Source organism: Carassius gibelio, chromosome A17 (assembly GCF_023724105.1).
Source record: "Carassius gibelio isolate Cgi1373 ecotype wild population from Czech Republic chromosome A17, carGib1.2-hapl.c, whole genome shotgun sequence".
Taxonomy (NCBI): domain Eukaryota; kingdom Metazoa; phylum Chordata; class Actinopteri; order Cypriniformes; family Cyprinidae; genus Carassius; species Carassius gibelio.
In genome coordinates, this window is record NC_068387.1 from 8870120 (window position 1) to 8897480 (window position 27361).

A 27361-nucleotide genomic window follows, 5' to 3' on the forward strand; every position below is an offset into this window, starting at 1 on the left:
AGAAATAAAATAGAAAAGTAATAGTCTACACTCTTAAAAGGTTCGTTGTGGCTCCATGAAAAGCCTTTAACATCTATTGAACCTTTCAAATAAACAAAAGGCTCTTTATATAGTTGAAGAAGGTTATTTAGGTTATATTCTGCGGCATCTCAAAACTGCCCATCGGAACCTTCTTTTAAGCGTGCACTTCCCAAATGTATTTAAGGTGAGGGGGGGACGTGAAATGCTATTTCATGCATACTGAGTTTTTTACACTGTTAAAGAGTTGGATTCCCATGCTAAACATAGACAAAGTTTCAAAAATTAAGTTGTAGATTTTGAAGGAGTATTTTTGTTTCAAAAATACTCCTTCCGGTTTGTCACAAGTTTCGGAAAGTTTTTTTCAGGCGGCAAGGAAGTCGACCGGAAGTTGAAGTTGGGTGGGGGCTGCCATCTTGTAGAAGAACTTCACTTGCGTTAGCATTCCCATTGACTCCCATTCATTTTGGCGTTTAAAGACTCCGTTTGTCCATTATTTATTTCTAAAGATACACGACAATGTTACATTATGGCCCCGTAGAAACAGTTTTTGTAAAAAATAGGCTAACGATTGCGTCATAACCACTCGGCTCCCTGTCGCATTACCGTACAGACAGGAGGAGAAGCTCGCATGCAATTAACTTAATATGGCGTACTGGCGTTACATTTTAAAATACTATACAAAATAATGAATCAGAATACTTACTCCTGCTCACTCACGCAAAAGAACTCCCTTTTGGTTGCCAGGGCAAGACAACCCTGCACAGATTAACAAAAAAAAAAAAAAAAAACCCAGCATTAAGGGACCAGTGGATGGAGTTTATTTTTACAGAGCATCAACGGAGTGGTGCAAGTGTTTTTGTTTGTTCCCTGCATTTCGAAGATGCTTGTTTTACAAACAAGACCCAGTTTGACCCAGGATTTGCACATTGTTTATTTCTTAAGGATAATGCAGTCCCAACGAAAAAGGGTCACGATCGTGTGTTGGAACCGCAGGCGGTGAGTAAAACTGCTTCAAATATCTCTGTGTTGTTAACTTAGCTATCGGCATGTAAGCACATCAAGTAAACAACATGCGATGATGGCATCAAACTGCACTTTCCACATGTACAGCTTAAAAAAAAAAAAAAAAAAAAAAGACAACATAAAGAGGAACTTAGTCATTTTCCAAAACCGCTAAACAAATATATACAGTTTCAGTACATACCACATAGAGACGTCCTGCTGTAGCTGGTGACGTCATTGCTGATGCTGCTCTTGTTAAATTTCAGCCTCTGGATCTGATTCTGGATCATAAATATACGCTGAATCTGACTGTTAGCCATGGTTTGTTTTGGATCTTTTTTCCCTCACGGTAATGTCACAGTTTCCAAAGGCTCTCAAAGCAAAAGCCTACTGGCGCTTGTGATTCTTTAGCTCCTCCCACACGTCACGCCTCCAGCGGCTCATGTTTTTCCGGGAAAAATCGGTACAGACTATCTTTCTCTTATGAATATAATAAAACTAAAGACTTTTTGGAGATATGAAGGATGCAGTACTACTCTATAGGTACTCAAGATTAACAGGATATTGAGTGAAAACAGCTCCAAAAAGTGACATTCTATTATTACTTAATAATTAGAATGTAATATGATCGATGACGCGGGACAGTTTAAACCTTTCTTCGTTCTCCCAGCTTACCAGTGAACTCAAGCTTACTGGAAGGAACAAATGCCCAAATAAGGAGCGTGTACGAGTCTCTGGGGGTGGTGCTGAAAGAACAGCTCCTCTAAACACGACTTCTTTTAATAGCGGTCCTTGTGGCAGATTTTCAGAAGACCCTCAGCTGGATTCTTGCTGCTAAGGGGTTACAAGGGAGCTATGACAAGCCGTGAATCAGGAAAGTTCCCATGCCGGACCGGAGCTTTGAAAACTGAGGGATATTTTGAGGCGATTATGAGAAAATGAAGAGACAAAACGTGCGGACACTCGCCTTAATTATCTGCACTTTGTCCTATTTGCTCATTGGAGCGGGAGTCTTCGACGCTCTCGAGTCAAAGCAAGAGAAAAGCCAGAAGGGCATACTCGACTATCGAAAATTTCTACTTATGCATAAATACAATCTCACCAGGCTTGACTTTGAACAGATTGAAAAGGTCGTGTTGCTTCTGAAGCCTCACAAAGCCGGAGTACAGTGGAAGTTCGCCGGATCTTTTTATTTCGCCATCACTGTGATAACGACCATAGGTAATTTTCTCAGTAATCTAACTGATGAACTTAATTTGTCATTCTAGTCGAACTATGTTTTATAGTTTCTATATAGTTTCTAGATGGCTATAAGCTAATAGAATTAACTTTTGGTTTAGAAACCGTTTCGTTTAATTGTATTCCCATTTTAGTTTCACAGTAGCCATTCTCCCGAGGTGTGAAAAACACAGCAAAACGTATTTTCAGAAAGTTTTAACTATAAATCGCCTTTATGTGGAAAGGGAAAATTCAAATGTGATTGCACGAACAATCTAATTGGTTTATTTAGTTTTATTAGATTATTTATTTTAGAGGCAAGCATCATTTTAGTGTCGTGTTTTACTGATGCTGTTTTGTGTTCTTGTGGGCCATTGCCTACTGTTATTATTTGCGGAGAGGACAATTTCGATGAACTTAAAGTCATCATCTGGTTTTCAACTGCACCACCTGTTATTATCAGCACAGAAAACAAACAGGTCAAATATCGCGTATATTAATATGAATAGGAACTCTAAAATATAAGCTAGTCAGTCACAAAAATCCCTATAAAAACTGTATTTTCACGGAAAAGTTCTGGCAACTATCAGAACGATTCTGAAACTTAGAATTAACATTTTCTTGTTTGCTGTGTGTATGAAATAAAAAATTAAATTCAATCAAATTAGATTTCAATCTTGGTGAAATATGTCCAATACGATTGACTAAGTGATAAAATGAAGTAAGATTGTAGGATGTGAGCGATAAATCAGAAAATTATGAAGAAGAACGCTCCATTTACAGTCATCATTGAAGTGCTTAATCCTGTGCTACTGTTCATGGTGATTTCGGTCACTACTTCCGGTGGATAAATTCAAAAATGGTCATGAGTTATTTTTAGAATAGCACCATACAAAATGCTAATGTATTCTCTCTGTGTTTTCAGAAGCTGAAGACAATGATGTAGCATTGCTTTTGTAAAGGACAATTACAACTAATTGTATTTCCTTGTAACCCTCAAAGACCACAAAGAGCTTTTAAGAGATAAAATCAGGAACAGAGACCCTGTAAGGTTTTAGCTATATAACAGTAGACTATTATTAAATCATTTCAACTTCATTGTCCTATTTTGCTTGTTGAAAAATTTATCCATGAGTCTATTTGATACCCCAGTACTGAGAGCTATGCTCAGAGATTCAACAAATCTCCAGGCTAATGCCGTATTAGTCTGCCCTCATTGGGGAATTTACAGCATCATCATAACAAAATTGGGATGGCTAAGTGTAATGACAGTCTGTAATAATATTTACAGGATTTTAAAGAACATCTAGTACAAATAAGAGTGAGGTGTGTGTATCTGACGAATAGTTTGATGATTCTGGCCAATAACAAACTGTGAAGTCATTGAAAGGCTTGTTTACCTTATGTATCCTTCTCTGATATCCCACAATCCTTTGTGTTCCATTTTGTGAAAGCTGAGCAATTTCAGTGGATGCAGGGTCTGAAAAGGTTAAGGTCTGCAGATATCTAAACATACAATGTCGCATCAAATCATCTATGAAAACATTGGGTTTTTTGAAACCCTCATCTTGTGCTGCTCTTCTACCCAAGGTTATGGCCATGCCGCCCCGAGTACGGATGCTGGGAAAGCATTCTGCATGGGATACGCACTTCTGGGCATCCCCCTCACCCTGGTGATGTTCCAGAGCCTGGGCGAACGTATCAACACCTTCGTCCGCTTCCTGTTGCACAAAGCCAAGAAATGCATGAGCCTGCGGCGGCCGGAAGTCTCCATGGCCAACATGGTGATCATCGGCTTCTTTTCCTGCATCAGCACCTTGTGCATAGGAGCAGCTGCCTTCTCCCACTACGAAGGCTGGACCTTTTTCCATGCCTTCTACTACTGTTTCATAACCCTCACCACCATCGGATTCGGGGACTACGTTGCCCTACAGAAGGACAACGCTCTCCAGAACGACCCTCATTACGTGGCCTTTAGTTTTGTCTATATCCTGATGGGCCTCACGGTAATTGGTGCTTTCCTCAATCTAGTGGTGCTACGGTTCATGACGATGAACACCGAGGACGAGAGAAGAGACGCAGAGCAGAAGGTGCTGCTCTCCAAAGATAAACCAAAAGGTCTGGTTTCACGGCGTCCGGAGCCTCCGAGCCCAGCCGCCGTTAGGCGAGATAAAAGGAGAGGGCTGAAGAGCGTCTACGCTGAGGTGCTCCACTTCCAGACGGTGTGCTCTTGCCTGTGGTACAAAAGCCGTGAGAAGTTGGTGATCCTCCCACAGGATCTGTCCTTCACCGATGCGCTAATGGAGCAAGGAGACGTATCGCCCCACCACTTCTTCGAACCCGGCTCCACAGGCTGTGTGTGTAACCCTCAACGCTGCTCAGCAATTAACACTGTGTCTGCTGACCTGAGAAACATCTCACCTTTCAGGTTCTTCTCCAAGAGACGTAGATCTGTCTGAATCACCTCACTTTCTTATACTGTCACTGTAGATCATTAATGAGTTACATGAGTTATTTTCATAGCATTCACATGAAGAGTCTTGAACGGACCGCACAAGATTGAAGTGGACTGATGAAAGAGTCTTTTTGCACCAGCACATCTATATTCATTCAACACTTGGATGGCTCTTTTGAGAATTCAAATGATCCTCTACTTCAAATAGTTAATTTTCACCCTGATAGGGTGCAGTAATTTAACAGTTCTTTACTAAATATGACCAAAAAAAGTCTGATCTGCAGCGTTATTTCATCTTGTTCAGAGGTGTGAATTTGTCAATATTCATTCCTTTTAGGCTTTGCATTGCAGGTTTCTGTGTTATTCAGAATTGGACTAATAATGCCTTTTTAAATTTCAATTCTTGAATTTGAGTTGAATTTTGGAATTGAGATAGCAAACAGAATGCAGAATTGCAATTTGAACTTGATTGAGGACGTAGGCTTTAAATGAATTAAATTCAAATAAATTAGCATTGATTTATAACAGGGAAACAGACCTAAAAGCATTAAAAGCATCAATAGTTTTCACAGTGTTGCGATGTTGAGAAAACCACATCTGACACTCTTTATTAAGTATTCTATGATCTGATATTTTTGCCAGACTGCCTCTCCATTACTGTAATGAGTCCCCTATAATATACAGTGCTACTGTAACCAGACAAATGAAACGCCTATCGGGTATTTGTTGATCCAGATGGCATACCGACATGACTCCTGCTTTCAGCCCAGCTCTGTACAGTGTGTTAAGAGAATAATCTGACCTTTTGAAATCTCCTGAAGTATATTCACATAGAGTGATAAAACAGTATTTGGACAGGCAGCAGATGACTTTGTTTTTAATAACTAGGACAGAGTTGTCTATGTAACGGTGATATCAGACTCAACATCTCGGCACGGAAAATTTTATAGACTCTTGAACCTGAGGTATTTAGTTACTTTTGATGTTTAGCACATAAAATTCCTTTGAAGACAAAGTGTAAATATGACCTTGGTCTGAACTAGAGTTCTAGGAAAAACAGCAGCTATCGCATACGGACTCTCCAAGTGCTCTCAGCACTGATCTGGACATCATGTCCTGTGTATCCTCCATGATTCAGAGAGGCCTTGCTGATCAGGAGTGTGTGCCATCTTCTCATCCTGCCAAGGAGAAAGCGCTTTGTGCCCAAGACTTTGCCTACAGCTATTAAACCTGCATGACACAGTGACAGAAGGAACGTCATTACAACAAATGCCTGTATTGCACTGCCCCCCGTCCCCCCACGGTGGTGGCATCTGTTGCTTTTCCTTCTACTTTTTTTAGTTTGGCATCTACATCTATGTAAAAGGTAGAAAATATCTTTGACCAGCAGGTCAGCGGGGGCAGGGCAGAGTGTACATTTGTTTCTATTTTTGTCCTTACCAAAGAAAACAGGGCAAATATAACTCTTTGCCTGAGTAGAATAATGATATAGAGAATAGCAGATTTATTTTTGCCCATGTGAAACTGATATGATCATGTCAAATGCTTGTGAAACTATGGAAAGGGATGTACTTTCACAGTTTATATACTGTAAAGGGTCTAATAAGAAATATGTTCCAAGTTCAATCATAAATCGTTTTTGTAGAATATGTAACATGCTGTCACTTAATAAATAGTTTCCGAAATAATTCAGGAAATAATTTTAATTCGTCCAACAGTTTGTAAAAAAAAAAAAATATATATATATATATATTTTTTTTTTATCCTTTCAAAAACACTTGGTTAACCTCTGTAGTCCCTTAGTCACTTGTTAGCAGCCGTCTTTTTCAAGACAAGTAAAAGCTTTTAAAAAAAAATCACAAGAGGGCATTACCTATGTATTTTATGTTATGATATAAAACATGAAAATATCTTGAGCTTGTGTTCACCACAGACCTTATTTCGGGCATTAAATCAAAATTGCATTGACTTCACCCACACACACACACACATATTCAGTTATACACTTCATAACATAGATGTACAGACTCTACTCTTCAGGACAACTGTAACCCCAAAAACTCAGATATAGGCCTAGCAGAAACCCTTTTCAATTCCAAAATAATAGAACATTAAACACTAACAGATCTCCAGCTATATGTGTGTTCATATACACATTTATTTGGGAACATGTATGTGCAATATATGTGCACAATAAATGATAAAACTTTATGAATATCACATGCAATGCTATTTTCTCTTTATTTCTAAATATTTTTGTATGTATCAATATATAGCCATACATGGTCAATGCATATATTGCAGTATATTGAAAAATATAAGCACTAGTTTCCCATATATGGAAATGTATTTTGCTATTTTCCTAGGTCAAACATAGAAATAAGTTAGCATTAAGCATAAGTGTTAAAATGGTAACTTATTTCTAGGTTTTGACTTATGATCCCTGCAATGGTCCAAAGGTTTTTATTATTTATTTATTTATTTTGCTGCTGCTGAAGATATTTTGAAGAAAGTGGGTAACCAAACAGTTTATGGAGGTCAACGGCGACCAGAAACTGTTTGGTAACCCACATTCTTCCACATAAAGAAATTCGTACAGGTTTGGCACAACTTGAGGGTGAGTAAATGATGGCAAAATGTTAAATGTTGGGTGAACTATCTCTTTAATTGTTTATTTTTAGCTATTAGATAGTGAAATGTAGTCTGAATGACAGGTGTTTTGTGGGAGAGGGTTATAAAATAAAGCAGGCTTAGTCATATCAGCTGCCAACAGCCAAAATAAATAGTTTCAGAGTGTGATCAATTTGTTACATTTTACTGAAAAACCTGCTGATGAATCAAAACGTGTAAAAGAAAGCGAGGACTGTTCCTTTAAAACTACCTGCTAGCAACGCGCCTGTTCATTGGCTGCAATAAAAACACACCATCAGATAGTCTGAGGGCTGTAAAACGTTTCAGACTTATGAAATATCACAGCCAAGATATTATTGCCGAGGTTTAAGTATGGACTTCAAAGGGGTGCTTGTGAAAATCTTCGCCCTAGATCGGGAAATAGTATTGTGCGCTGCAGGCACAGCAGTTGCTCTGCTCGGACTCGGTCTAGTATATAAATATAACGTTAGGCGTCCAGAGAAAAAGTTCACTCGAGTGGGAGTTGTTACTCAACTGTTGCTTCATCCTATGAAGTCCGGGAAGGCAGTGCTGGTGGAGACAGCAGAGTGTCTGAGAATGGGGCTGAAATATGGCCAGCTGCGGGATCGGTGAGTTTTTGTTTCACCTTTGCTTAGAGTCATACAATTTCAGTATACGCTTAAACATTTACTGTGCTAATTAAATTAGGTCTCTTTAAAGGAATATTTGAGTATAATTATGACGCACCGCAGTTTGTGAATTCCGTTTCGTGCGAACGACGCTTTTACACGCGCTTAAACGCTTTTTACCATTTTTTTTTTGTTAAACCAGTAAATAATAGCACGAACAATGGCAGAATATCTATTTTGATGATTTTGCCATGTTGTTTTCTACTTTAGCGCTCGGACTAACTTCTGTGGGCTACCAAAACTTTTAAAAACTGTTAAAATTGAATGTAACAATATACATGTCTTTGTTTTGACATCCTTTGGAGGGGTTCCAGCCATATTTCAACGGGTCAGACGCACCATCTCTGCTGTAAAAATAAAAATAAAATAAATAAATAAATAAAATAAAACCAGTCTAATTTGACTGGCTGGTCTTACCTGGTTTCAGCTGGTCTCCCATCCTGACCAGCTAAAGAAGTGGCCCAAACTCCGCCTGCTGACCAGAAAACCAGCCAACCAGTTTAAGCTGGTTTTAGGTCATTTATTAAATTTTTCTTCCGCAGGGACAAATGCCCATTATTCGTGCTGTGACGCTGTAGGCCAGTAGACTTTTTCTTTGAAATCTGTGTGTTACAGAAGAACATGGACAGCTGTTCTTGTTGGCTGTAGTGTTAACTGCACAGAGAGCGTGTGTCTGTTGCAGGCACTGGCTGGTCATCACGGAGGACGGACACATGGTGACGGCCAGACAGCAGCCGCGTCTGGTGCTGGTGTCTTTGAGCTGTGAAGACGGCCAGCTGTGTCTCAGTGGACCGCAGATGGAGGAGCTGAGGGTTCCTCTTCAGCAGTCCAGTAATGCAGTTGTGGACTGCAGGTAAGTACCCCTGCTGAAAAAACCAAGCTGAATCCAGCCTAAACTGGTTAGTTGGTTTAAGTTGCTCGTCCAGCCTGGTCATAACTGGTCAGCAGACTGGTTCTAGAGGGGTTTTGGCCATTCTCAGGCTGGTCTTAGCTAGTTAGGCTGGGAGATCAGCTAAAACCAGCCATCCAGCTTAGACTGGCTTTAGCTGTGTTTTTCAGCAGGGACTTTTTGATTAATTAATTTTTTGTTTTTACATAAAATGGCCCAGTAAGTATTTATTATTGCCGGGACTTTAATGCGTTAATTGAGATTAATTAATTACACAAAAAATAACGCGTTAACTAAGATGAATTAATTACAGAAAAAAAATTCCCGCATTTTTAATAACTTATTTTTGCACCGCGGAACGTTTCTCACTTGATGAGTTTCGGCGGACCGATTATACTGGAGCACCAACTAGCGTTCGCTCCGCATATCACTGCAGCCTGCAGCACATCGAGCCTCAAGTATCACCTCAACGCAAAACATATAGCAGCTAGCGTGGACTTTACACTTTATGTTGAACTATGTATTATTTTGTTGGTGCAACAGTTTATGTTGAACTCTTTATTGTTTTGGCCAAGGTTGTTGAGAGTTGGACTTAGTATGTTGTGGCCTCTTAAGCAACAGAGAGATGTTTTCTAATAGTCAGTGTTTCCAATGTTCTGAATGTAATTGACAGTATTGTGTATTACTTAAAAAAAAAAAAAAACACTTTACAGAAGGTTCAGCACCTATAAGCTTCCTGAATTTCTGAAATGTACTATTTCTAAATTGTTTTTTAAATATGCTATTGCTACACTTCATGGCAAAAATTGCACTGGTCTGCTAGACTTGGTTGAATAAAAATAAACAATATTTTGTTGCTTAAGCTTATGTATTCAGTCATTATTCAATGGTATACTATAAATCCATGTGAAAAAAATTACTTCTCACTGTTCTCAAATATTTATCTGCGATTAAAATGCGATTTATTTTGATTAATTAATTACAAAGCCTCTAATTAATTAGATTAATTTTTTTAATCGAGTCCCGGCCCTAGTATTTATATTTACATTAAAATATTTGAATTTCATAGCATAGTATAACAGGCTTCAGTGTTATTTTAGTATAATTATTTATATTTATATATTATTATTATTATTATTATTATTATAGTGTTTATTCACGTTTTGAATGAGCTTTTATTGAAAATTTTCAATTTCAAGTTTTAGCATTTTTGTTTGCTTTTGTCATGCATAGTATAACTGGCTTCATTGTCATAATGGATTATCTTTTATTATTAACTTTTATATATATATATATATATATATATATATATATATATATATATATATATATTTATTTAAACGATTGTTTATTTATTTATTTAAACGTTTATTTATTCATGAAGTTAGATCTATTCAAGTTCAAACAGGTGTTCAAAAGAGTTCATCACATTAACTATGAACATTTTCCACCAACCAGAATGTTTCCAGATTCTTTTTGTCTTCATTCTGAACTATATATCTGTTTTTTTAATCATTTGACAAACTCATTATGTTTGGAAAGTTTGCCTGCGCTAACTGTCTTTACAGTACGTTCCACTTAGTATGGTATTTTGTGCTGGAATTCGACAGCATTCAAACGTTTTAAGTGATTAAATAGAAAATAAATGTGCTTGTGTCCCTAGAGTCTTCAGCAGAGACGTTCAGGGCAGGGACTGTGGGGACGAGGTGTCTAACTGGCTCACACGATACCTGGAATCTGACAAGACTGTTCGTCTGGTGCATTATGAACCTCATCTGAAGGCCCAAAGGCCTTCTGAGAAAGATCCCCTCTTTCCTGAGGATGAAAAGGTTTCTCAAAATAAAGATTTAAAAACCGAAGTTATTATTTAAAAAGTGATTTACAATGATCTCGACAGAAGAGAGTCAGTTTAATTCTAAAATATATATATTTTATGAGTTTTCACATATGCTTCCACCTCTTTTCAACGTGTCAAAATCCAGTTACAGTTTCTTGCAATAATTCTTCACAATTTGTTTAGGTGGCCTATCCTGATGCTGCTCCCATCATGCTGATGTCAGAGGCCTCTGTTAGGGACCTGAATACCCGGCTGGATAAAGATGTTACTGTCTTTCAGTTTCGTCCCAGTATTGTTGTCAGTGACTGTGAGGCTTTCACAGAGGTATGACTAAAACATACAGTCTTATGCAATGTGAGATGAGTTATGATGTAAAATATAACTCTGTTATTCTTTAACTAGGACACATGGGATCATATTCAGATTGGTCAAGTGGAGTTGAAGAGAGTCGTTGGCTGTGGAAGGTAACATAAAAATACATTGTTTTCTAATACATTATTTTTTTTCAAGTAAAATAATTAATTCTGTGCATTAATATTCAGATGTGTTTTAACCACTGTTGACCCCGAGACTGGAATCATCACCAGGAAAGAACCACTGGACACTCTCAAAGCGTAAGTGTAGACAGACTGAAATTATTACACTCATTAATTTAAGATTTACCCAGAGCATGTGCACACAGCTTCACGGCTTTTGTGTATATATACAGTACACTTGTTTATGTGTGCACATAAACAAGAAAGGTTTCAGAGTAATACAGTATTTTATAAAACAAAAAACATATAAGAAATTGTATTACTCATATTTGTGCAAGAAATATAATCATGTGAGAAGCACATGCTCTGTGCATAGGTTCATTTCATAATATTGTGTCATCCTCCGTTTTCATCACTTAATTGTTTTTACTTCATACTATAGCTATCGACTGACTGACCCTAAGCAGAAAACTGCGCCAATATTGGGACAGTACTACATCGTCAAGAAAACGGGTGTCCTTCATGTGGGTGAACCTGTTTATAAGATCAGCTATTGAAATGGCCAGACTGGATGAATGGAGAACCTTATTTTAAATCTAGTGACTAATTTGCAAGCATCATTGCTTACAAACACCGCTTCTAATGCTTCAATGAATCAATATTCTTTTCATAAAAGTTTAATTTGAAGAAGAAAAATAAAATAATATATACATTTTGTGAAATGTTCTATATTAGCTGTAGAATTATGGTGGGGATGTCTGGGAGATTCCAGAACCATTAGATTTCAGCAGAGTTAAAGAGATAGTTTACCTAAAACTGAAGTTGTCATTATTTACTCCAACCTGAGTGAACTAATTATATTATGTGAAATGAGACGATGTGATTTGTGTTTACTATATTCAGCATTCTATATTTTAGGTACCTGGAAATGACCTATGTATTGGGGATATAATTGTTCAATTGTATAATGGTCTGGTTTCATGTAATCGCTCATATCAGGATGTTAATTCAAACACTGTCTGTGTCTCCTATAAGAAAGTCATGAGTATTTGTCATTAATCAAAACATTGATGTTTTTTCATTATTGATTTCTCTAAAGATATTAAAATGATTTCAACTATCAGACACTGTTCATTTGTAAAACATCCAGTAGATAGCGCCATTTCAGTGATTTCAAGGAGTTTGATTTGTCCTTGACAACCAGTTACATAAACTACCTCTGCTTTTACAGTGTTTAGCGGCTACATATAATAATGCATTGGGAAAGAATGTTTTAATCAGGACCACGGTGTTACATGAATACAGACATTACAAACAGTATAAACCTATACCCAACTAACCTGACAGATTCTGACTATAAATAGACTATATATAAATGTTTGCCTATGCATAAACTAAAAACAAAATACAAACTATACAAATGGGACACATAAACACTGTACCTATGCACAAACTAACCTACAGATTTTGAATATTAATATACTGTATATAAATGTTTACCTATACATAGACTAAAAAGGAAAAATATAGACTACAAATGCTTCCCATAATACTGTACACGTGCAAAGAGAAACATTGTAAGTCAAGCAGCTGGCTGGGGAATAGTGCAAGATGATTTATAGTGCATGAGCATGTAAACATTTACATATTACTGAGTCTTTAGTGGGATTGTGTAGACACAGCAGTGTGTGTGTGAAAACTGTCTACTGTGCATAGAGGAGAATTGCACAAGAAGAGAGAGGGGGAAAAAAACGAGATTGTTTCAGACAGTTTTTCTGTGATTTGGTCGGGGGAGGGGATGATGTGATGGTCCATGTTTCAGGAGGTAGGGGGTTTCAGACGAGGGTGGGGTGATTTGAGTTCAGGGCTCTCACAGCCTGGGGGAAAAGCTGTTGAGCAGTCTGGCGGATCGGGCTCTGATGCTCCTGTACTGTCTTCCTGATGGTAGGAGCTGGAAGAGACTGTGGGAGGGATGGGTGGTGGTCATGATACTGTTGGCTTTGATGAATCATCGTGTGAGGAAAATGTCCAGGATGGAGGGGAGAGGGGCACCGATGATCTTTGCAGCTGTGATCACTGTCCTCTGGAGGGTCTTGTGGTCTGCTGCACTACAGTTCCTGTACCAGACAGTGATGCAGCTGTTCAGCACGCTCTCAGTGGTTCCTCTGTAGAAAGTGGTGCGGATGGGTGGAGGGAGAAAGTGTAGGTGCTGTTGTGCCTTCTTGGAGAGTGACATTGTGTTGGTGGTCCAGGTGAGATCCTCTGTGATGTGCACCCCCAGGAATTTAGTGCTGCTGACTCTCCACAGTCGATGGTCAGTGGAGTTTCTCCTTAAGTCCATGACAACCTTCTTTGTCTTCTTCACATTGAGGGACAGATTATTAGTGCCACACCATTCAGCCAGGTGTCCCAGTTCCTCTCTATAGTGCAATTCATCGCTGTTGCTGATGAGACTTACAACCGCCGTGTCATCCGCAAACTTAATGATGTGGTTGGAGCTGAATTTGGCAGTACAGTCATGGGTCAGCAGTGTGAAGAGCAGCGGGCTGAGCACACAACCTTGTGGGGCACCTGTGCTCAGTGTGGTAGTTTGCAGTATATTGAAAAATATAAGCACTAGTTTCCCATATATGGAAATGTATTTTGCTATTTTCCTAGGTCAAACATAGAAATAAGTTAGCATTTAGCATAAGTGTTAAAATGATAACTTATTTCTAGGTTTTGACTTATGATCCCTGCAATGGTCCAAAGGTTTTTATTATTTATTTATTTATTTTGCTGCTGCTGAAGATATTTTGAAGAAAGTGGGTAACCAAACAGTTTATGGAGGTCAACGGCGACCAGAAACTGTTTGGTAACCCACATTCTTCCACATAAAGAAATTTGTACAGGTTTGGCACAACTTGAGGGTGAGTAAATGATGGCAAAATGTTAAATGTTGGGTGAACTAACTCTTTAATTGTTTATTTTTAGCTATTAGATAGTGAAATGTAGTCTGAATGACAGGTGTTTTGTGGGAGAGGGTTATAAAATAAAGCAGGCTTAGTCATATCAGCTGCCAACAGCCAAAATAAATAGTTTCAGAGTGTGATCAATTTGTTACATTTTACTGAAAAACCTGCTGATGAATCAAAAAGAAAGCGAGGACTGTTCCTTTAAAACTACCTGCTAGCAACGCGCCTGCTCATTGGCTGCAATAAAAACACTCCATCAGATAGTCTGAGGGCTGTAAAACGTTTCAGACTTATGAAATATCACAGCCAAGATATTATTGCCGAGGTTTAAGTATGGACTTCAAAGGGGTGCTTGTGAAAATCTTCGCCCTAGATCGGGAAATAGTATTGTGCGCTGCAGGCACAGCAGTTGCTCTGCTCGGACTCGGTCTAGTATATAAATATAACGTTAGGCGTCCAGAGAAAAAGTTCACTCGAGTGGGAGTTGTTACTCAACTGTTGCTTCATCCTATGAAGTCCGGGAAAGCAGTGCTGGTGGAGACAGCAGAGTGTCTGAGAATGGGGCTGAAATATGGCCAGCTGCGGGATCGGTGAGTTTTTGTTTCACCTTTGCTTTAGAGTCATACAATTTCCTTGGACGCAAATAAATCAGTATACGCTAAAACATTTACTGTGCTAATTAAACTAGGTCTCTTTAAAGGAATATTTGAGTATAATTATGACGCACCGCAGTTTGTGAATTCCGTTTCGTGCGAACGACGCTTTTACACGCGCTTAAACGCTTTTTACATTTTTTTTGTTGTTAAACCAGTAAATAATAGCACGAACAATGGCAGAATATCTATTTTGATGATTTTGCCATGTTGTTTTCTACTTTAGCGCTCGGACTAACTTCTGTGGGCTACCAAAACTTTTAAAAACTGTTAAAATTGAATGTAACAACATGTCTTTGTTTTGACATCCTTTGGAGGGGTTCCAGCCATATTTCAACGGGTCAGACGCACCATCTCTGCTTTAAAAATAAAAATAAAATAAATAAATAAAATAAAACCAGTCTAATTTGACTGGCTGGTCTTACCTGGTTTCAGCTGGTCTCCCATCCTGACCAGCTAAAGAAGTGGCCCAAACTCCGCCTGCTGACCAGAAAACCAGCCAACCAGTTTAAGCTGATTTTAGGTAATTTATTTAATTTTTCTTCCGCAGGGACAAACGCCCATAATTCGTGCTGTGACGCTGTAGGCCAGTAGACTTTTTCTTTGAAATCTGTGTGTTACAGAAGAACATGGACAGCTGTTCTTGTTGGCTGTAGTGTTAACTGCACAGAGAGCGTGTGTCTGTTGCAGGCACTGGCTGGTCATCACGGAGGACGGACACATGGTGACGGCCAGACAGCAGCCGCGTCTGGTGCTGGTGTCTTTGAGCTGTGAAGACGGCCAGCTGTGTCTCAGTGGACCGCAGATGGAGGAGCTGAGGGTTCCTCTTCAGCAGTCCAGTAATGCAGTTGTGGACTGCAGGTAAGTACCCCTGCTGAAAAAACCAAGCCGAATCCAGCCTAAACTGGTTAGTTGGTTTAAGTTGCTCGTCCAGCCTGGTCATAGCTGGTCAGCAGACTGGTTCTAGAGGGGTTTTGGCCATTCTCAGGCTGGTCTTAGCTAGTTAGGCTGGGAGATCAGCTAAAACCAGCCATCCAGCATAGACTAGCTTTAGCTGTGTTTTTCAGCAGGGACTTTTTAATTTATTTATTTATTTATTTATTTTTTTTACATAAAATGGCCCTGTAAGTATTTATATTTACATTAAAATATTTGAATTTCATAGCATAGTATAACAGGCTTCAGTGTTATTTTAGTATAATTATTTATATTTGTATATTATCATAGTATTTATTCATGTTTTGAATGAGCTTTTATTGAATATTTTCAGTTTCAAGTTTTAGCATTTTTTTTGTTTGCTTTTGCCATGCATAGTATAACTGGCTTCATTGTCATAGTGGATTAGCTTTTATTATTAACTATATATATATTAACTATGAACATTTTCCACCAACCAGAATGTTTCCAAATACTTTTTGTTTTCATTCTGAATTATATATCTGTTTTTTTTAATCATTTGACAAACTCATTATGTTTGGAAAGTTTGCCTGCGCTAACTGTCTTTACAGTACGTTCCACTTAGTATGGTATTTTGTGCTGGAATTCGACAGCATTCAAACGTTTTAAGTGATTAAATAGAAAATAAATGTGCTTGTGTCCCTAGAGTCTTCAGCAGAGACGTTCAGGGCAGGGACTGTGGGGACGAGGTGTCTAACTGGCTCACACGATACCTGGAATCTGACAAGACTGTTCGTCTGGTGCATTATGAACCTCATCTGAAGGCCCAAAGGCCTTCTGAGAAAGATCCCCTCTTTCCTGAGGACGAAAAGGTTTCTCAAAATAAAGATTTAAAAACTGAAGTTATTATTTAAAAAGTGATTTACAATGATCTCGACAGAAGAGAGTCAGTTTAATTCTAAAATATATATATTTTATGAGTTTTCACATATGCTTCCACCTCTTTTCAACATGTCTAAATCCAGTTACAGTTTCTTGCAATAATTCTTCACAATTTGTTTAGGTGGCCTATCCTGATGCTGCTCCCATCATGCTGATGTCAGAGGCCTCTGTTAGGGACCTGAATACCCGGCTGGATAAAGATGTTACTGTCTTTCAGTTTCGTCCCAGTATTGTTGTCAGTGACTGTGAGGCTTTCACAGAGGTATGACTAAAACATACAGTCTTATGCAATGTGAGATGAGTTATGATGTAAAATATAACTCTGTTATTCTTTAACTAGGACACATGGGATCATATTCAGATTGGTCAAGTGGAGTTGAAGAGAGTCGTTGGCTGTGGAAGGTAACATAAAAATACATTGTTTTCTAATACATTATTTTTTTCAAGTAAAATGATTAATTCTGTGCATTAATATTCAGATGTGTTTTAACCACTGTTGACCCCGAGACTGGAATCATCACCAGGAAAGAACCACTGGACACTCTCAAAGCGTAAGTGTAGACAGACTGAAATTATTACACTCATTAATTTAAGATTTACCCAGAGCATGTGCACACAGCTTCACGGCTTTTGTGTATATATACACTTGTTTATGTGTGCACATAAACAAGAAAGGTTTCAGAGTAATACAGTATTTTATAAAACAAAACACATAGAAGAAATTGTTTTACTCATATTTGTCCAAGAAATATAATCATGTGAGAAGCACATGCTTTGTGCATAGGTTCATTTCATAATATTGTGTCATCCTCCGTTTTCATCACTTAATTGTTTTTACTTCATACTATAGCTATCGACTGACTGACCCTAAGCAGAAAACTGCGCCAATATTGGGACAGTACTACATCGTCAAGAAAACGGGTGTCCTTCATGTGGGTGAACCTGTTTATAAGATCAGCTATTGAAATGGCCAGACTGGATGAATGGAGAACCTTATTTTAAATCTAGTGACTAATTTGCAAGCATCATTGCTTACAAACACCGCTTCTAATGCTTCAATGAATCAATATTCTTTTCATAAAAGTTTAATTTGAAGAAGAAAAATAAAATAATATATACATTTTGTGAAATGTTCTATATTAGCTGTAGAATTATGGTGGGGATGTCTGGGAGATTCCAGAACCATTAGATTTCAGCAGAGTTAAAGAGATAGTTTACCCAAAACTGAAGTTGTCATTATTTACTCCAACCTGAGTGAACTAATTCTTTTATGTGAAATGAGACGATGTGATTTGTTTACTATATTCAGCATTCTATATTTTAGGTACCTGGAAATGACCTATGTATTGGGGATATAATTGTTAAATTGTATAATGGTCTGGTTTCATGTAATCACTCATATCAGGATGTTAATTCAAACACTGTCTGTGTCTCCTATAAGAAAGTCATGAGTATTTGTCATTGTCACGGTCCAAACAGTCCGGCCATGAGGAAAACAGAAGTTTCTTTAGAAAATGGGTTATTTTATCACACCCCAAAAAAGTACTGAACAATAGAAACCAAAAAATTAACAACTAGGCCTATAAAAGAGGTCAACAAAATATAACTATACTCAAAACAGCATACAACAAAACAGAATATGAACTTAACAACCTCACCTAACAGAATGAGACACCAGGGAACATATATAGTGACTTGACAAAACCAATTTACACAAAAAGGGGAAAATAAAAAATGGGAGACAAGTACAAACAATTACAGAGCCAACAAACTAAACCCAAACCCCCCTCCAACATGGCAGCACATGGTATGGCTTAATTGGCAGGTCACAGGATATCACAGTCCTCCACCCTTGGCCACACCTTTCTTCCCCCCCCCCAGGACAGAGCTCTCTAAAACATAACTTGGGTGCTGGTATTACCCTTCCTTGCCAATTGGTCATCCTGTGGTACTGCGAGAGAGGTAGTCTGCAGTAACGTTTACTTTGCCAGGGATGTGCTGGATTATGAAGCGAAAAGGCTGTAATGCCAGATACCAGCGAGTAATCCGGCCATTAGTATCCTTCATTCGCTTCAGCCACTGAAGAGCTTTGTGATCGGTCTCAAGAGTAAATTCTCTGCCCAGGAGGTAGTAATGAAGGGAGTCGAGAGCCCACTTTATAGCCAGTGCCTCCTTTTCCACCGTTGAATACCTCAACTCTCTGGAGAACATTTTACGGCTAATGTAAGCAACTGGATGGCGGTCCTCTGGTGGCCCCTGGAGAAGCACTGCTCCTAGACCTCTATCGGAAGCATCTGTTTGCAGAATGAAATCATCATTAAAGTTTGGACTATACAGAACTGGTTCCTTACTTAGTGATTGCTGGATGTCGTGGAAAGCTGCCATTGCCTCTTCTGTCCACTGGATCTGGTTGGGACACCTAGATCCTGTCATGTCTGTGAGGAGAGCTGCTCTATTGGAGAACTGTGGGATGAAGCGGTGATAAATGCCTGCCATACCCAAGAAAGACCGTAGTTGCTTCCTTGTCTGTGGCAGCGGAGAGGACTCTATGGCCTGAATCTTGTTGACCTGTGGCCGTATCACCCCATTTCCAATAATGTGACCAAGGTACTCTGTCTCTGCAGCAGCGAAGACACACTTTGATGCATTTATGGTCAGCCCGGTAGAATGGAGACGCTCCAAGACAGCATGCAGATGTTCCAAGTGTTCTTCCCAGGTGGTACTATAAATGACAATGTCATCCAGATATGCAGCTGCAAAATCAGTAAAACCACCCAGTACCTGGTCCATAAGCCTCTGGAAGGTGGCTGGAGCCCCATGTAAACCAAATGGCATGACTGTAAACTGGAAGAGACCCCATGGAGTCCTGAAGGCTGTCAACCCCCTGGACCGCTCAGTTAGTGGAACCTGCCAGTAACCCTTACACAGATCTATTGTGGTCAAGAACTTTGCCTTCCCCAATCGTTCCAACAGTTCATCAATTCTTGGGGTGGGATATGAATCAAATTGAGAAATAGAATTCAGGTACCTGAAGTCGATGCAGAACCTTATGCTTCGGTCCTTCTTTGGCACCAGGACCACTGGGTTACACCACTCACTTCTAGAAGGCTCAATGATCCCCAGGGACAGCATCAGGTCAGTCTCCTTCTTCAGTGAGGTCAGCAGCCGTTCCGGGATCCTGTAACTAAGCCTCCTTACTGACGACCCCCTCCTTAACAACAATGTCATGTTCAACCATATTGGTCCTCCCAGGATTCTCCTGGAATACCCCATAACCACATATTTCTCTCACCTGAAGCTGCTTTTCTTCAGAGAGGTGGTTGAGGTTGTGGCCCCCTAGAACCCCAGCTGAAGGCAAGTACTGTTCATCCACTTTCTCTTCCTCTCTCACACCTCTGATAAGCATCACCTCTTTTTGTTCAGGTCGCTGCACCCACTCCTTCAGGAGATTTATATGAAGTGTCCTGCTCGACCGAGGCCGCCTAGGGGTTGCTACCTGATATGTGGTAGGCCCAAGTTTCTTTAGAACCGTGAACGGCCCCTGCCACTTTGCCAGAAGTTTGTTGTCGTCACTGGGGAGGAGCACCAGCACCTTCTGTCCCGGGTTGAAAGATCTCTGCCGGGCTGACCAGTCATACCAGGACTTCTGCTGTTGCTGGGCCTCCTCCATATGTGATTGGGCGAGTTCGCTCATCCTTTCCAGCTGCTCTCTCATCTGTACAACATGGGATATTATATTAATCGATTCCCCTTTTCCTTTTCCTCCCTCCCAAATCTCTCTCAGCAGCGAGAGAGGACCCCGTACTTCATGCCCGTACAAAAGTTCAAAGGGAGAGAAACCAGTGGAGGCTTGGGGTACTTCCCTGTAGGCAAACAGGAGATAAGGCAGCCACTGATCCCAGTCTGTACCACTATCGTTGACAAATTTCCTGATCATCTGCTTCAAGGTCTGATTAAAGCGCTCTGTCAGTCCATCTGTTTGGGGGTGATACGGCGTAGTTCTCAGGCTCCTTATACCGAGTAGCTGGTACACCTGTTTTAGTAGTGTAGACATAAAATTAGTTCCTTGATCAGTTAGTATTTCAGAAGGAAAACATACTCTGGAAAAGAACTGCACCAAACAGAAAGCCACTGATTTTGCTTTTATAGACTTTAGTGGAAAGACTTCAGGGTATTTTGTAGCATAATCTGTTATAACCAGCATGTACCGGTTCCCCGATTTACTTCTCTCCACAGGACCCACAATATCCATTCCCAGGCGCTCAAATGGGGTGCCAATGATGGGTAAGGGTCGGAGGGGAGCCTTGGAGGGAGTTTTAGCCGATGTAATTTGGCACTGAGGGCAGCTTCTACAAAATTCAGCCACCTCTCTGCTTAAGCCAGGCCAGTGAAAGTGGCGTTTGATGCGTGCTGTAGTTTTGTGCATGGTGAGTATGGTATGTCTAGTTGCTTGAGGAGCCACTAACTGCAACACTGACCCCTGTTGACGGTAGAGCAGGCCACCTTGCAGAATGTACTCATCTCGGTTGGAGTCTTGCCCAGCTCCCGGGTCCCTCCCCTCTGCTTTCTGAAAAAGAGACACTAAAGATGGATCAGCTTTCTGCATTTCGATTAGGTTCTCTGGCATTTGAAATCCCAAGGACAACTCTGGTTCAGGAGGTGTTGATGGTTTTACCACTGTATTTTGGAACTTCTCCTGCCGTCTCTGTCTGTGAGTTTTCTGAGACTTCCCGGGTGCGGTCTCCAACTCCTCATTATAGAAAGGCAGGGTACATAGAGTCTCAGAGTAGTCATTGGATTTGGTCGCCTGTGCTCTAGTAATAACTGCGTTGCATTTTCTACGATCTGACTGCATCAAATCAAACAGCACTGGAAAGTCTCTCCCCAGCACAGCAGGAAAAGGTAAGCTATCAACAATCCCAATGTTCAACAGGTATGTCTGCCCATCTACTTTAATATACATATCAGCTGTCGAATAGCTCTTTTCATCCCCATGTACACAACAGATAGGTATGGTGTCTTCCGTGCTAATTATGTTGGGAGGTACAAACTTCCTATGCACCAGAGTCTGATCACTTCCGGAATCAAGCAGAGCCTTGAGCATTATTCCATTAACTTCAATATCTTTCAGTTTAATAGACTGGACCTTCTTGAGATCAGGCTCCTCCTGAATTCGTGGTACAAAGCACATCTGAGTCACGTTAACTGAATTTTTAGGGCACATAGGTTTTGTATGGCCTTCTACTCCACAAAGATAACAGATTGGCTTTCTCCCTAAGGATTTTACTGGTCTGTTAGCTGGCTGGCTTTCCCTCATTAGAAACTTACCCACCCCAGTGTCTGGGTGGTATGTTGGTTTGCGATAGTCCTTCGCATTTCTCCATGAGTTGTAACTCCATGGTTGACGCTTCTCTCGGGCAGCCACAAAAACCTCAGCCAGTCTAGCAGCCTCCATGGCCGAATCTGGGTCATGCTCTCGGACCCAGACCTGCAGCTCAGGAGACAACATTCCCAGATACTGTTCCAGTATTATCACTTCACCGATTTGCTGGGTGGTTTTACCTTTAGGCTGAATCCACTTTCCATAAAGCTCCTTTAGCCTTGCATACAGCTCCTTGGGGCTCTCATCAGGATCCACCTCTAGGGAACGGAATCTCTGCCTGTAGGTCTCAGGGTTAATGTCATATTTAGCTAGAATGGCTGATTTTACCTGCTCATAGTCAAGTGAGTCATCAAAGTCCATATGCACATATGCCCCTCTAGCTTTGCCCGCTAGTAATGGAACTAACTGAAAAATCCAATCCGCTTTATGCCACCTGTATGCTACAGCAATGCGTTCAAATGTCATGAGAAAATGTTCAATATCATCATCCTCAGTTAATTTATCCAACCTGGGCTTATGTTGCGAGAAATACTGACCTCCAGAGGCCTCCCGAGCTGGATCTGGCAGAGGGTGCATAGTGGATGATTGAACCTCCCTATCCGGGGGATCGGAGTCCTCTGAAAGAGGATTTGGTGCCACAAATGTTCGGGCCTGAACTTCTAACTGCAAAAGCTGAAACTGGTGTTGAAGAGCTTTAAAACGTTGTTCTTGTCTTGCAGTTACCTCATTCTGCTTTGCCTCTCGAGCATCCTGCTGCCCCATATGTGTCTGAAAAATGGCCATCAAGTCAGACAGAGTTGGCTCCTTGCCCTCTGTATCCTCAACCCCTCCTAAGGCTCCACCTTCTTCCTCTTCACTGGCTAGTTTCTCCTGGGCCACAGTAGAAGGACCACATCTTTTCCCTCCTTTTCCCTTTATCATCTTTTCTTCAAAAAAATAATAATAATAATTTCCTCAACTGGATATCCCACCGCTGCCACCAATTGTCACGGTCCAAACAGTCCGGCCATGAGGAAAACAGAAGTTTCTTTAGAAAATGGGTTATTTTATTACACCCCAAAAAAGTACTGAACAATAGAAACCAAAAAATTAACAACTAGGCCTATAAAAGAGGTCAACAAAATATAACTATACTCAAAACAGCATACAACAAAACAGAATATGAACTTAACAACCTCACCTAACAGAATGAGACACCAGGGAACATATATAGTGACTTGACAAAACCAATTTACACAAAAAGGGGAAAATAAAAAATGGGAGACAAGTACAAACAATTACAGAGCCAACAAACTAAACCCAAACCCCCCTCCAACATGGCAGCACATGGTATGGCTTAATTGGCAGGTCACAGGATATCACAGTCCTCCACCCTTGGCCACACCTTTCTTCCCCCCCCCAGGACAGAGCTCTCTAAAACATAACTTGGGTGCTGGTATTACCCTTCCTTGCCAATTGGTCATCCTGTGTGGCTTGGGCCACCACAGTCATTAATCAAAACATTGATGTTTTTTCATTATTGATTTCTCTAAATAAATATATTAAAATGATTTCAACTATCAGACACTGTTCATTTGTTAAAACATCCAGTAGATAGCGCCATTTCAGTGATTTCAAGGAGTTTGATTTGTCCTTGACAACTAGTTACATAAACTACCTCTGCTTTTACAATGTTTAGTGGCTACATATAATAATGCATTGGGAAATAATGTTTTAATCAGGACCAAGGTGTTACATGAATACAGACATTACAAATAGTATAAACCTATACCCAACTAACCTACTGACAGATTCTGACTATAAATAAATGTTTGCTTATACACAATCTAAAAAATACAGACTACACAAATGCTTCACTTAATACTGTACCTATACACAAGTAACCTGCAGACAGATTTTGACTTAAAATACTATATATATATATATATATATATATATATATATATAAATAAATAAATGTTAACCAATGCATAAACAAAATACAAACTATACAAATGCGACACATAAACACTGTACCTATGCACAAACTAACCTACAGATTTTGAGTATTAATATGCTATATATAAATGTTTACCTATAGACTGAAAAGGGAAAATATATAGACTATACAAATGCTTCCCATAATACTGTACATGTGCAAAGAGAAACATTGTAAGTCAAGCAGCTGGCTGGGGAAAAGTGCAAGATGATTTATAGTGCATGAGCATGAAAACATTTACATATTACTGAGTCTTTAGTGTGATTGTGTAGACACAGCAGTGTGTGTGTGGAATTTGTCTACTGTGCATAGAGGAGAATTGCACAAGAAGAGAGAGGGAGGAAAAAAGAGATTGTTTCAGACAGTTTTTCTGTGATTTGGTTGGGAGTGGAGGAGATGAGATGGTCCATGTTTCAGGAGGTAGGGGGTTTCAGACGAGGGCGGGGTGATTTGAGTTCAGGGCTCTCACAGCCTGGGGGAAAAGCTGTTGAGCAGTCTGGCGGATCGGGCTCTGATGCTCCTGTACTGTCTTCCTGATGGTAGGAGCTGGAAGAGACTGTGGGAGGGATGGGTGGTGGTCATGATACTGTTGGCTTTGATGAATCATCGTGTGAGGAAAATGTCCAGGATGGAGGGGAGAGGGGCACCGATGATCTTTGCAGCTGTGATCACTGTCCTCTGGAGGGTCTTGTGGTCTGCTGCACTACAGTTCCTGTACCAGACAGTGATGCAGCTGTTCAGCACGCTCTCAATGGTTCCTCTGTAGAAAGTGGTGCGGATGGGCTGCTGACTCTCCACAGTCGAGCTGTCGATGGTCAGTGGAGTTTCTCCTTAAGTCCATTACAACCTTCTTTGTCTTCTTCACATTGAGGGACAGATTATTAGTGCCACACCATTCAGCCAGGTGTCCCAGTTCCTCTCTATAGTGCGTTTCATCGCTGTTGCTGATGAGACTTACAACCGCCGTGTCATCCGCAAACTTAATGATGTGGTTGGAGCTGAATTTGGCAGTACAGTCATGGGTCAGCAGTGTGAAGAGCAGCGGGCTGAGCACACAACCTTGTGGGGCACCTGTGCTCAGTGTGGTAGTTTGCAGATTACACCGCACTCATCGGCCTCATTCAGGATGGCGACGAGTCTGCTTATAGACAGGAGGTTAAAGATCTGGCTGTCTGGTGCAGTCTCAATAACCTGGAACTGAGTACGCTCAAAACAGTGGAGCTGATCGTGGACTTCAGGAGAAACCCCCTAGAACTCCACCCACTCACCATCATGAACAGCAGTGGAGTCATTCAGGTTCATAGGCACCACAATCTCTCAGGACCTGAAATGGGACAAATTACATTGACTCCATTGTGAAAAAGGCCCAGCATATAGAGCATCACAGTCCCGCCCACAGCCCGAGAGAGCTTTGGTGCCAGAAGTAAATTTCCCATTTATTTCTCCCATTGACTTTCGGAAAAAAATGTATTTAAAGAGTTTTAGAGCATGTCTGAAGATAACCAGCTACGGCTGAAGTCTTAAGCATATAACATATCATTTTGAGTGAAAAAATTAAGAGAAAATCCCAAAAAAGTCAAAGGTACAAGACTGTGTACATATTTTCATTTCGAGCGAAGGAACTACTCATCCCATAAACCACTGCGCCTCACTGAATTCGACCATAGACTGTTAAAAAATATGAGGTGTTTCTCAATGTCAAGAAAGGATCCTCGGAAGCCAGTATTTCGAGGATGCTACGTCATCGACATCCGTCGAAGGACTGTTCCGATGTCGAGGATCCTCGGAATTTCAACCAAGGACTGAGTCCTTCGTTCGAAGAATATCCCATACACAGGAAAGGATGCATATGTGTATCCTTCACGCTCTTCGCGCTCTCAAATCACCCACAATCCTATGCGCGCAGCTTTGCTATCTAACGTTAGTTCAAAAATTTAAAAATGTCGAACATTAACATAGTCGGAGCGTTAACGGATTTTATTTACGTTACCAAACATTTGTTATAACTGTAGTAATTATAAGTAAAGTTTGATGTTTAAAGGCCAGTACAAATTACTGCCGTATTGATATTGTAAATTATACAAATACAAATGGTTAACTGAACCGGACCTGTCATTTAACAATTGGTTGCGTCAATGGCATTTCTTTTATAAATAACTAGTTAAGTTGTTCAAAGTAATTTAATGATACCATTCACAGCATTATTCAAACGGACCTTTTCACTGACGTAATGACACAATTATGTGCACTTGCTAGCCTGTTCCATTTACGTGTTCTCCTTATGCTAAAGAGGACTCTCACCTAGCCTCTGAAGGAAGTGACTTGGAAGGATCAGTCCTACCAAGGAAGTATCCTTGACATTGAGAAACGCCTATGGACGTAGTGTCCGTGACGTCACCCATAGACTCCTCAATAGCGGTTTTGAAGCCTAAAGTGTGCAGAGCGGGCTGTCGCAATCTTGGCTCTCCCGGATAATCGAAAATGGGCAAAAAGGCGGGAGCTGATTGCTGAAGCCACGCCCACCTAGCGCGACGGCATTGTCAGCAGCGGCAATCCACCTGTCACTCAAGTAGCCACGCCCTTAATTATGCAGAACTTTAAGGCTTAATATAATTTAAACGGATGAGTTATAAAAAAAAAATTCACCCCCCTCACAGTTGTCATGAAGGGCAAATTTTTCAATATAGACCAAAATCATTTTTTGAACCATGCTGTAAACATGTTTCCCTTTCATAGGTCACTTGGTGCCGCGTGCCATTTCGCTCAGATTTCATTCCTTCAGGAATAGCGAATCATCTGTGCCCTATCATCTCGCGTTCTCCAGCGATTTTCTTCGAGCAGTGTTTAACTCCTCTTTCGCGGACGCGATGAGTCAACGAAAGGTAAGAGCCGTATAATGGGTTTATCACAGGGAGGCACTCGAATGAGAGATTCGTTTGCAGCCTCTCTACATGTTCTCTTTGTGATAGCCTACGGCTATGGTAAAATAAAGAAAAGTATCCGCGCTCTGGATTCTATTTCTTCAGTCGCCTCGCGTCTAACCCCCACCGTTCACTTCTGCCGCACGAGGTGTTGGTTAGGGGTGATATGTGCGACTTGACTATGAATACAGTGATGCACTGGAGTTTTTCCACTTGCTCGCTCTTCCCTACTCGAGCGCATTAATCAGAGCAGTTTTGCTTTTATACTATGTTGTCTAACCGCAGCTTCGAACTCAGAGTAGGCTCTGGCCGGCTTAAGCGGTTCTCATATGCGGTTCTCTCCCTCCGAGCGGACAGGAGAAACGCGCGTCCCCTTCCTCAGTGTGCTATTATGTGGCTATCCGCGCGGTGGATA

At 40.4% G+C, this 27361-nt stretch overlaps 3 protein-coding genes across 3 annotated transcripts; all 3 read left to right on the forward strand.

Moving 5' to 3' along the window:
- The first annotated feature begins 1824 nt into the window (after positions 1 to 1824).
- Positions 1825 to 6916, forward strand: LOC128031433 (potassium channel subfamily K member 3-like). Its single transcript, XM_052619691.1, has 2 exons — positions 1825 to 2244; positions 3832 to 6916. The coding sequence occupies exons 1-2, from the start codon at positions 1962 to 1964 to the stop codon at positions 4698 to 4700; spliced, it is 1152 nt and encodes a 383-aa protein (XP_052475651.1). The 5' UTR covers positions 1825 to 1961; the 3' UTR covers positions 4701 to 6916.
- Positions 6917 to 7601: 685 nt separating this feature from the next.
- Positions 7602 to 12341, forward strand: LOC127933309 (mitochondrial amidoxime-reducing component 1). The gene is made up of 7 exons (XM_052530196.1): positions 7602 to 7956; positions 8699 to 8869; positions 10569 to 10734; positions 10926 to 11066; positions 11145 to 11206; positions 11285 to 11356; positions 11661 to 12341. Exons 1-7 carry the CDS (start codon positions 7700 to 7702, stop codon positions 11773 to 11775), a joined length of 984 nt encoding a protein of 327 aa, XP_052386156.1. The 5' UTR covers positions 7602 to 7699; the 3' UTR covers positions 11776 to 12341.
- Positions 12342 to 14393: 2052 nt separating this feature from the next.
- On the forward strand, positions 14394 to 17787 carry LOC127933308 (mitochondrial amidoxime-reducing component 1-like). The gene is made up of 7 exons (XM_052530195.1): positions 14394 to 14762; positions 15516 to 15686; positions 16429 to 16594; positions 16786 to 16926; positions 17005 to 17066; positions 17144 to 17215; positions 17515 to 17787. The coding sequence occupies exons 1-7, from the start codon at positions 14506 to 14508 to the stop codon at positions 17627 to 17629; spliced, it is 984 nt and encodes a 327-aa protein (XP_052386155.1). The 5' UTR covers positions 14394 to 14505; the 3' UTR covers positions 17630 to 17787.
- Positions 17788 to 27361: the final 9574 nt, after the last annotated feature.

Excerpts from the sequence above, each read along its gene's own strand:
- LOC128031433 (XM_052619691.1), top strand. The coding sequence starts at position 1,962 with ATGAAGAGACAAAACGTGCGGACACTCGCCTTAATTATCTGCACTTTG. Across the intron at positions 2,245-3,831 it reads CACTGTGATAACGACCATAG|GTTATGGCCATGCCGCCCCG; the intron begins GTAATTTTCTCA and ends CTTCTACCCAAG.
- LOC127933309 (XM_052530196.1), top strand. The coding sequence starts at position 7,700 with ATGGACTTCAAAGGGGTGCTTGTGAAAATCTTCGCCCTAGATCGGGAA. Across the intron at positions 11,207-11,284 it reads AGAGTCGTTGGCTGTGGAAG|ATGTGTTTTAACCACTGTTG; the intron begins GTAACATAAAAA and ends ATTAATATTCAG. Across the intron at positions 11,357-11,660 it reads CCACTGGACACTCTCAAAGC|CTATCGACTGACTGACCCTA; the intron begins GTAAGTGTAGAC and ends TTCATACTATAG.
- LOC127933308 (XM_052530195.1), top strand. The coding sequence starts at position 14,506 with ATGGACTTCAAAGGGGTGCTTGTGAAAATCTTCGCCCTAGATCGGGAA. Across the intron at positions 15,687-16,428 it reads AATGCAGTTGTGGACTGCAG|AGTCTTCAGCAGAGACGTTC; the intron begins GTAAGTACCCCT and ends TTGTGTCCCTAG. Across the intron at positions 16,595-16,785 it reads TCTTTCCTGAGGACGAAAAG|GTGGCCTATCCTGATGCTGC; the intron begins GTTTCTCAAAAT and ends CAATTTGTTTAG.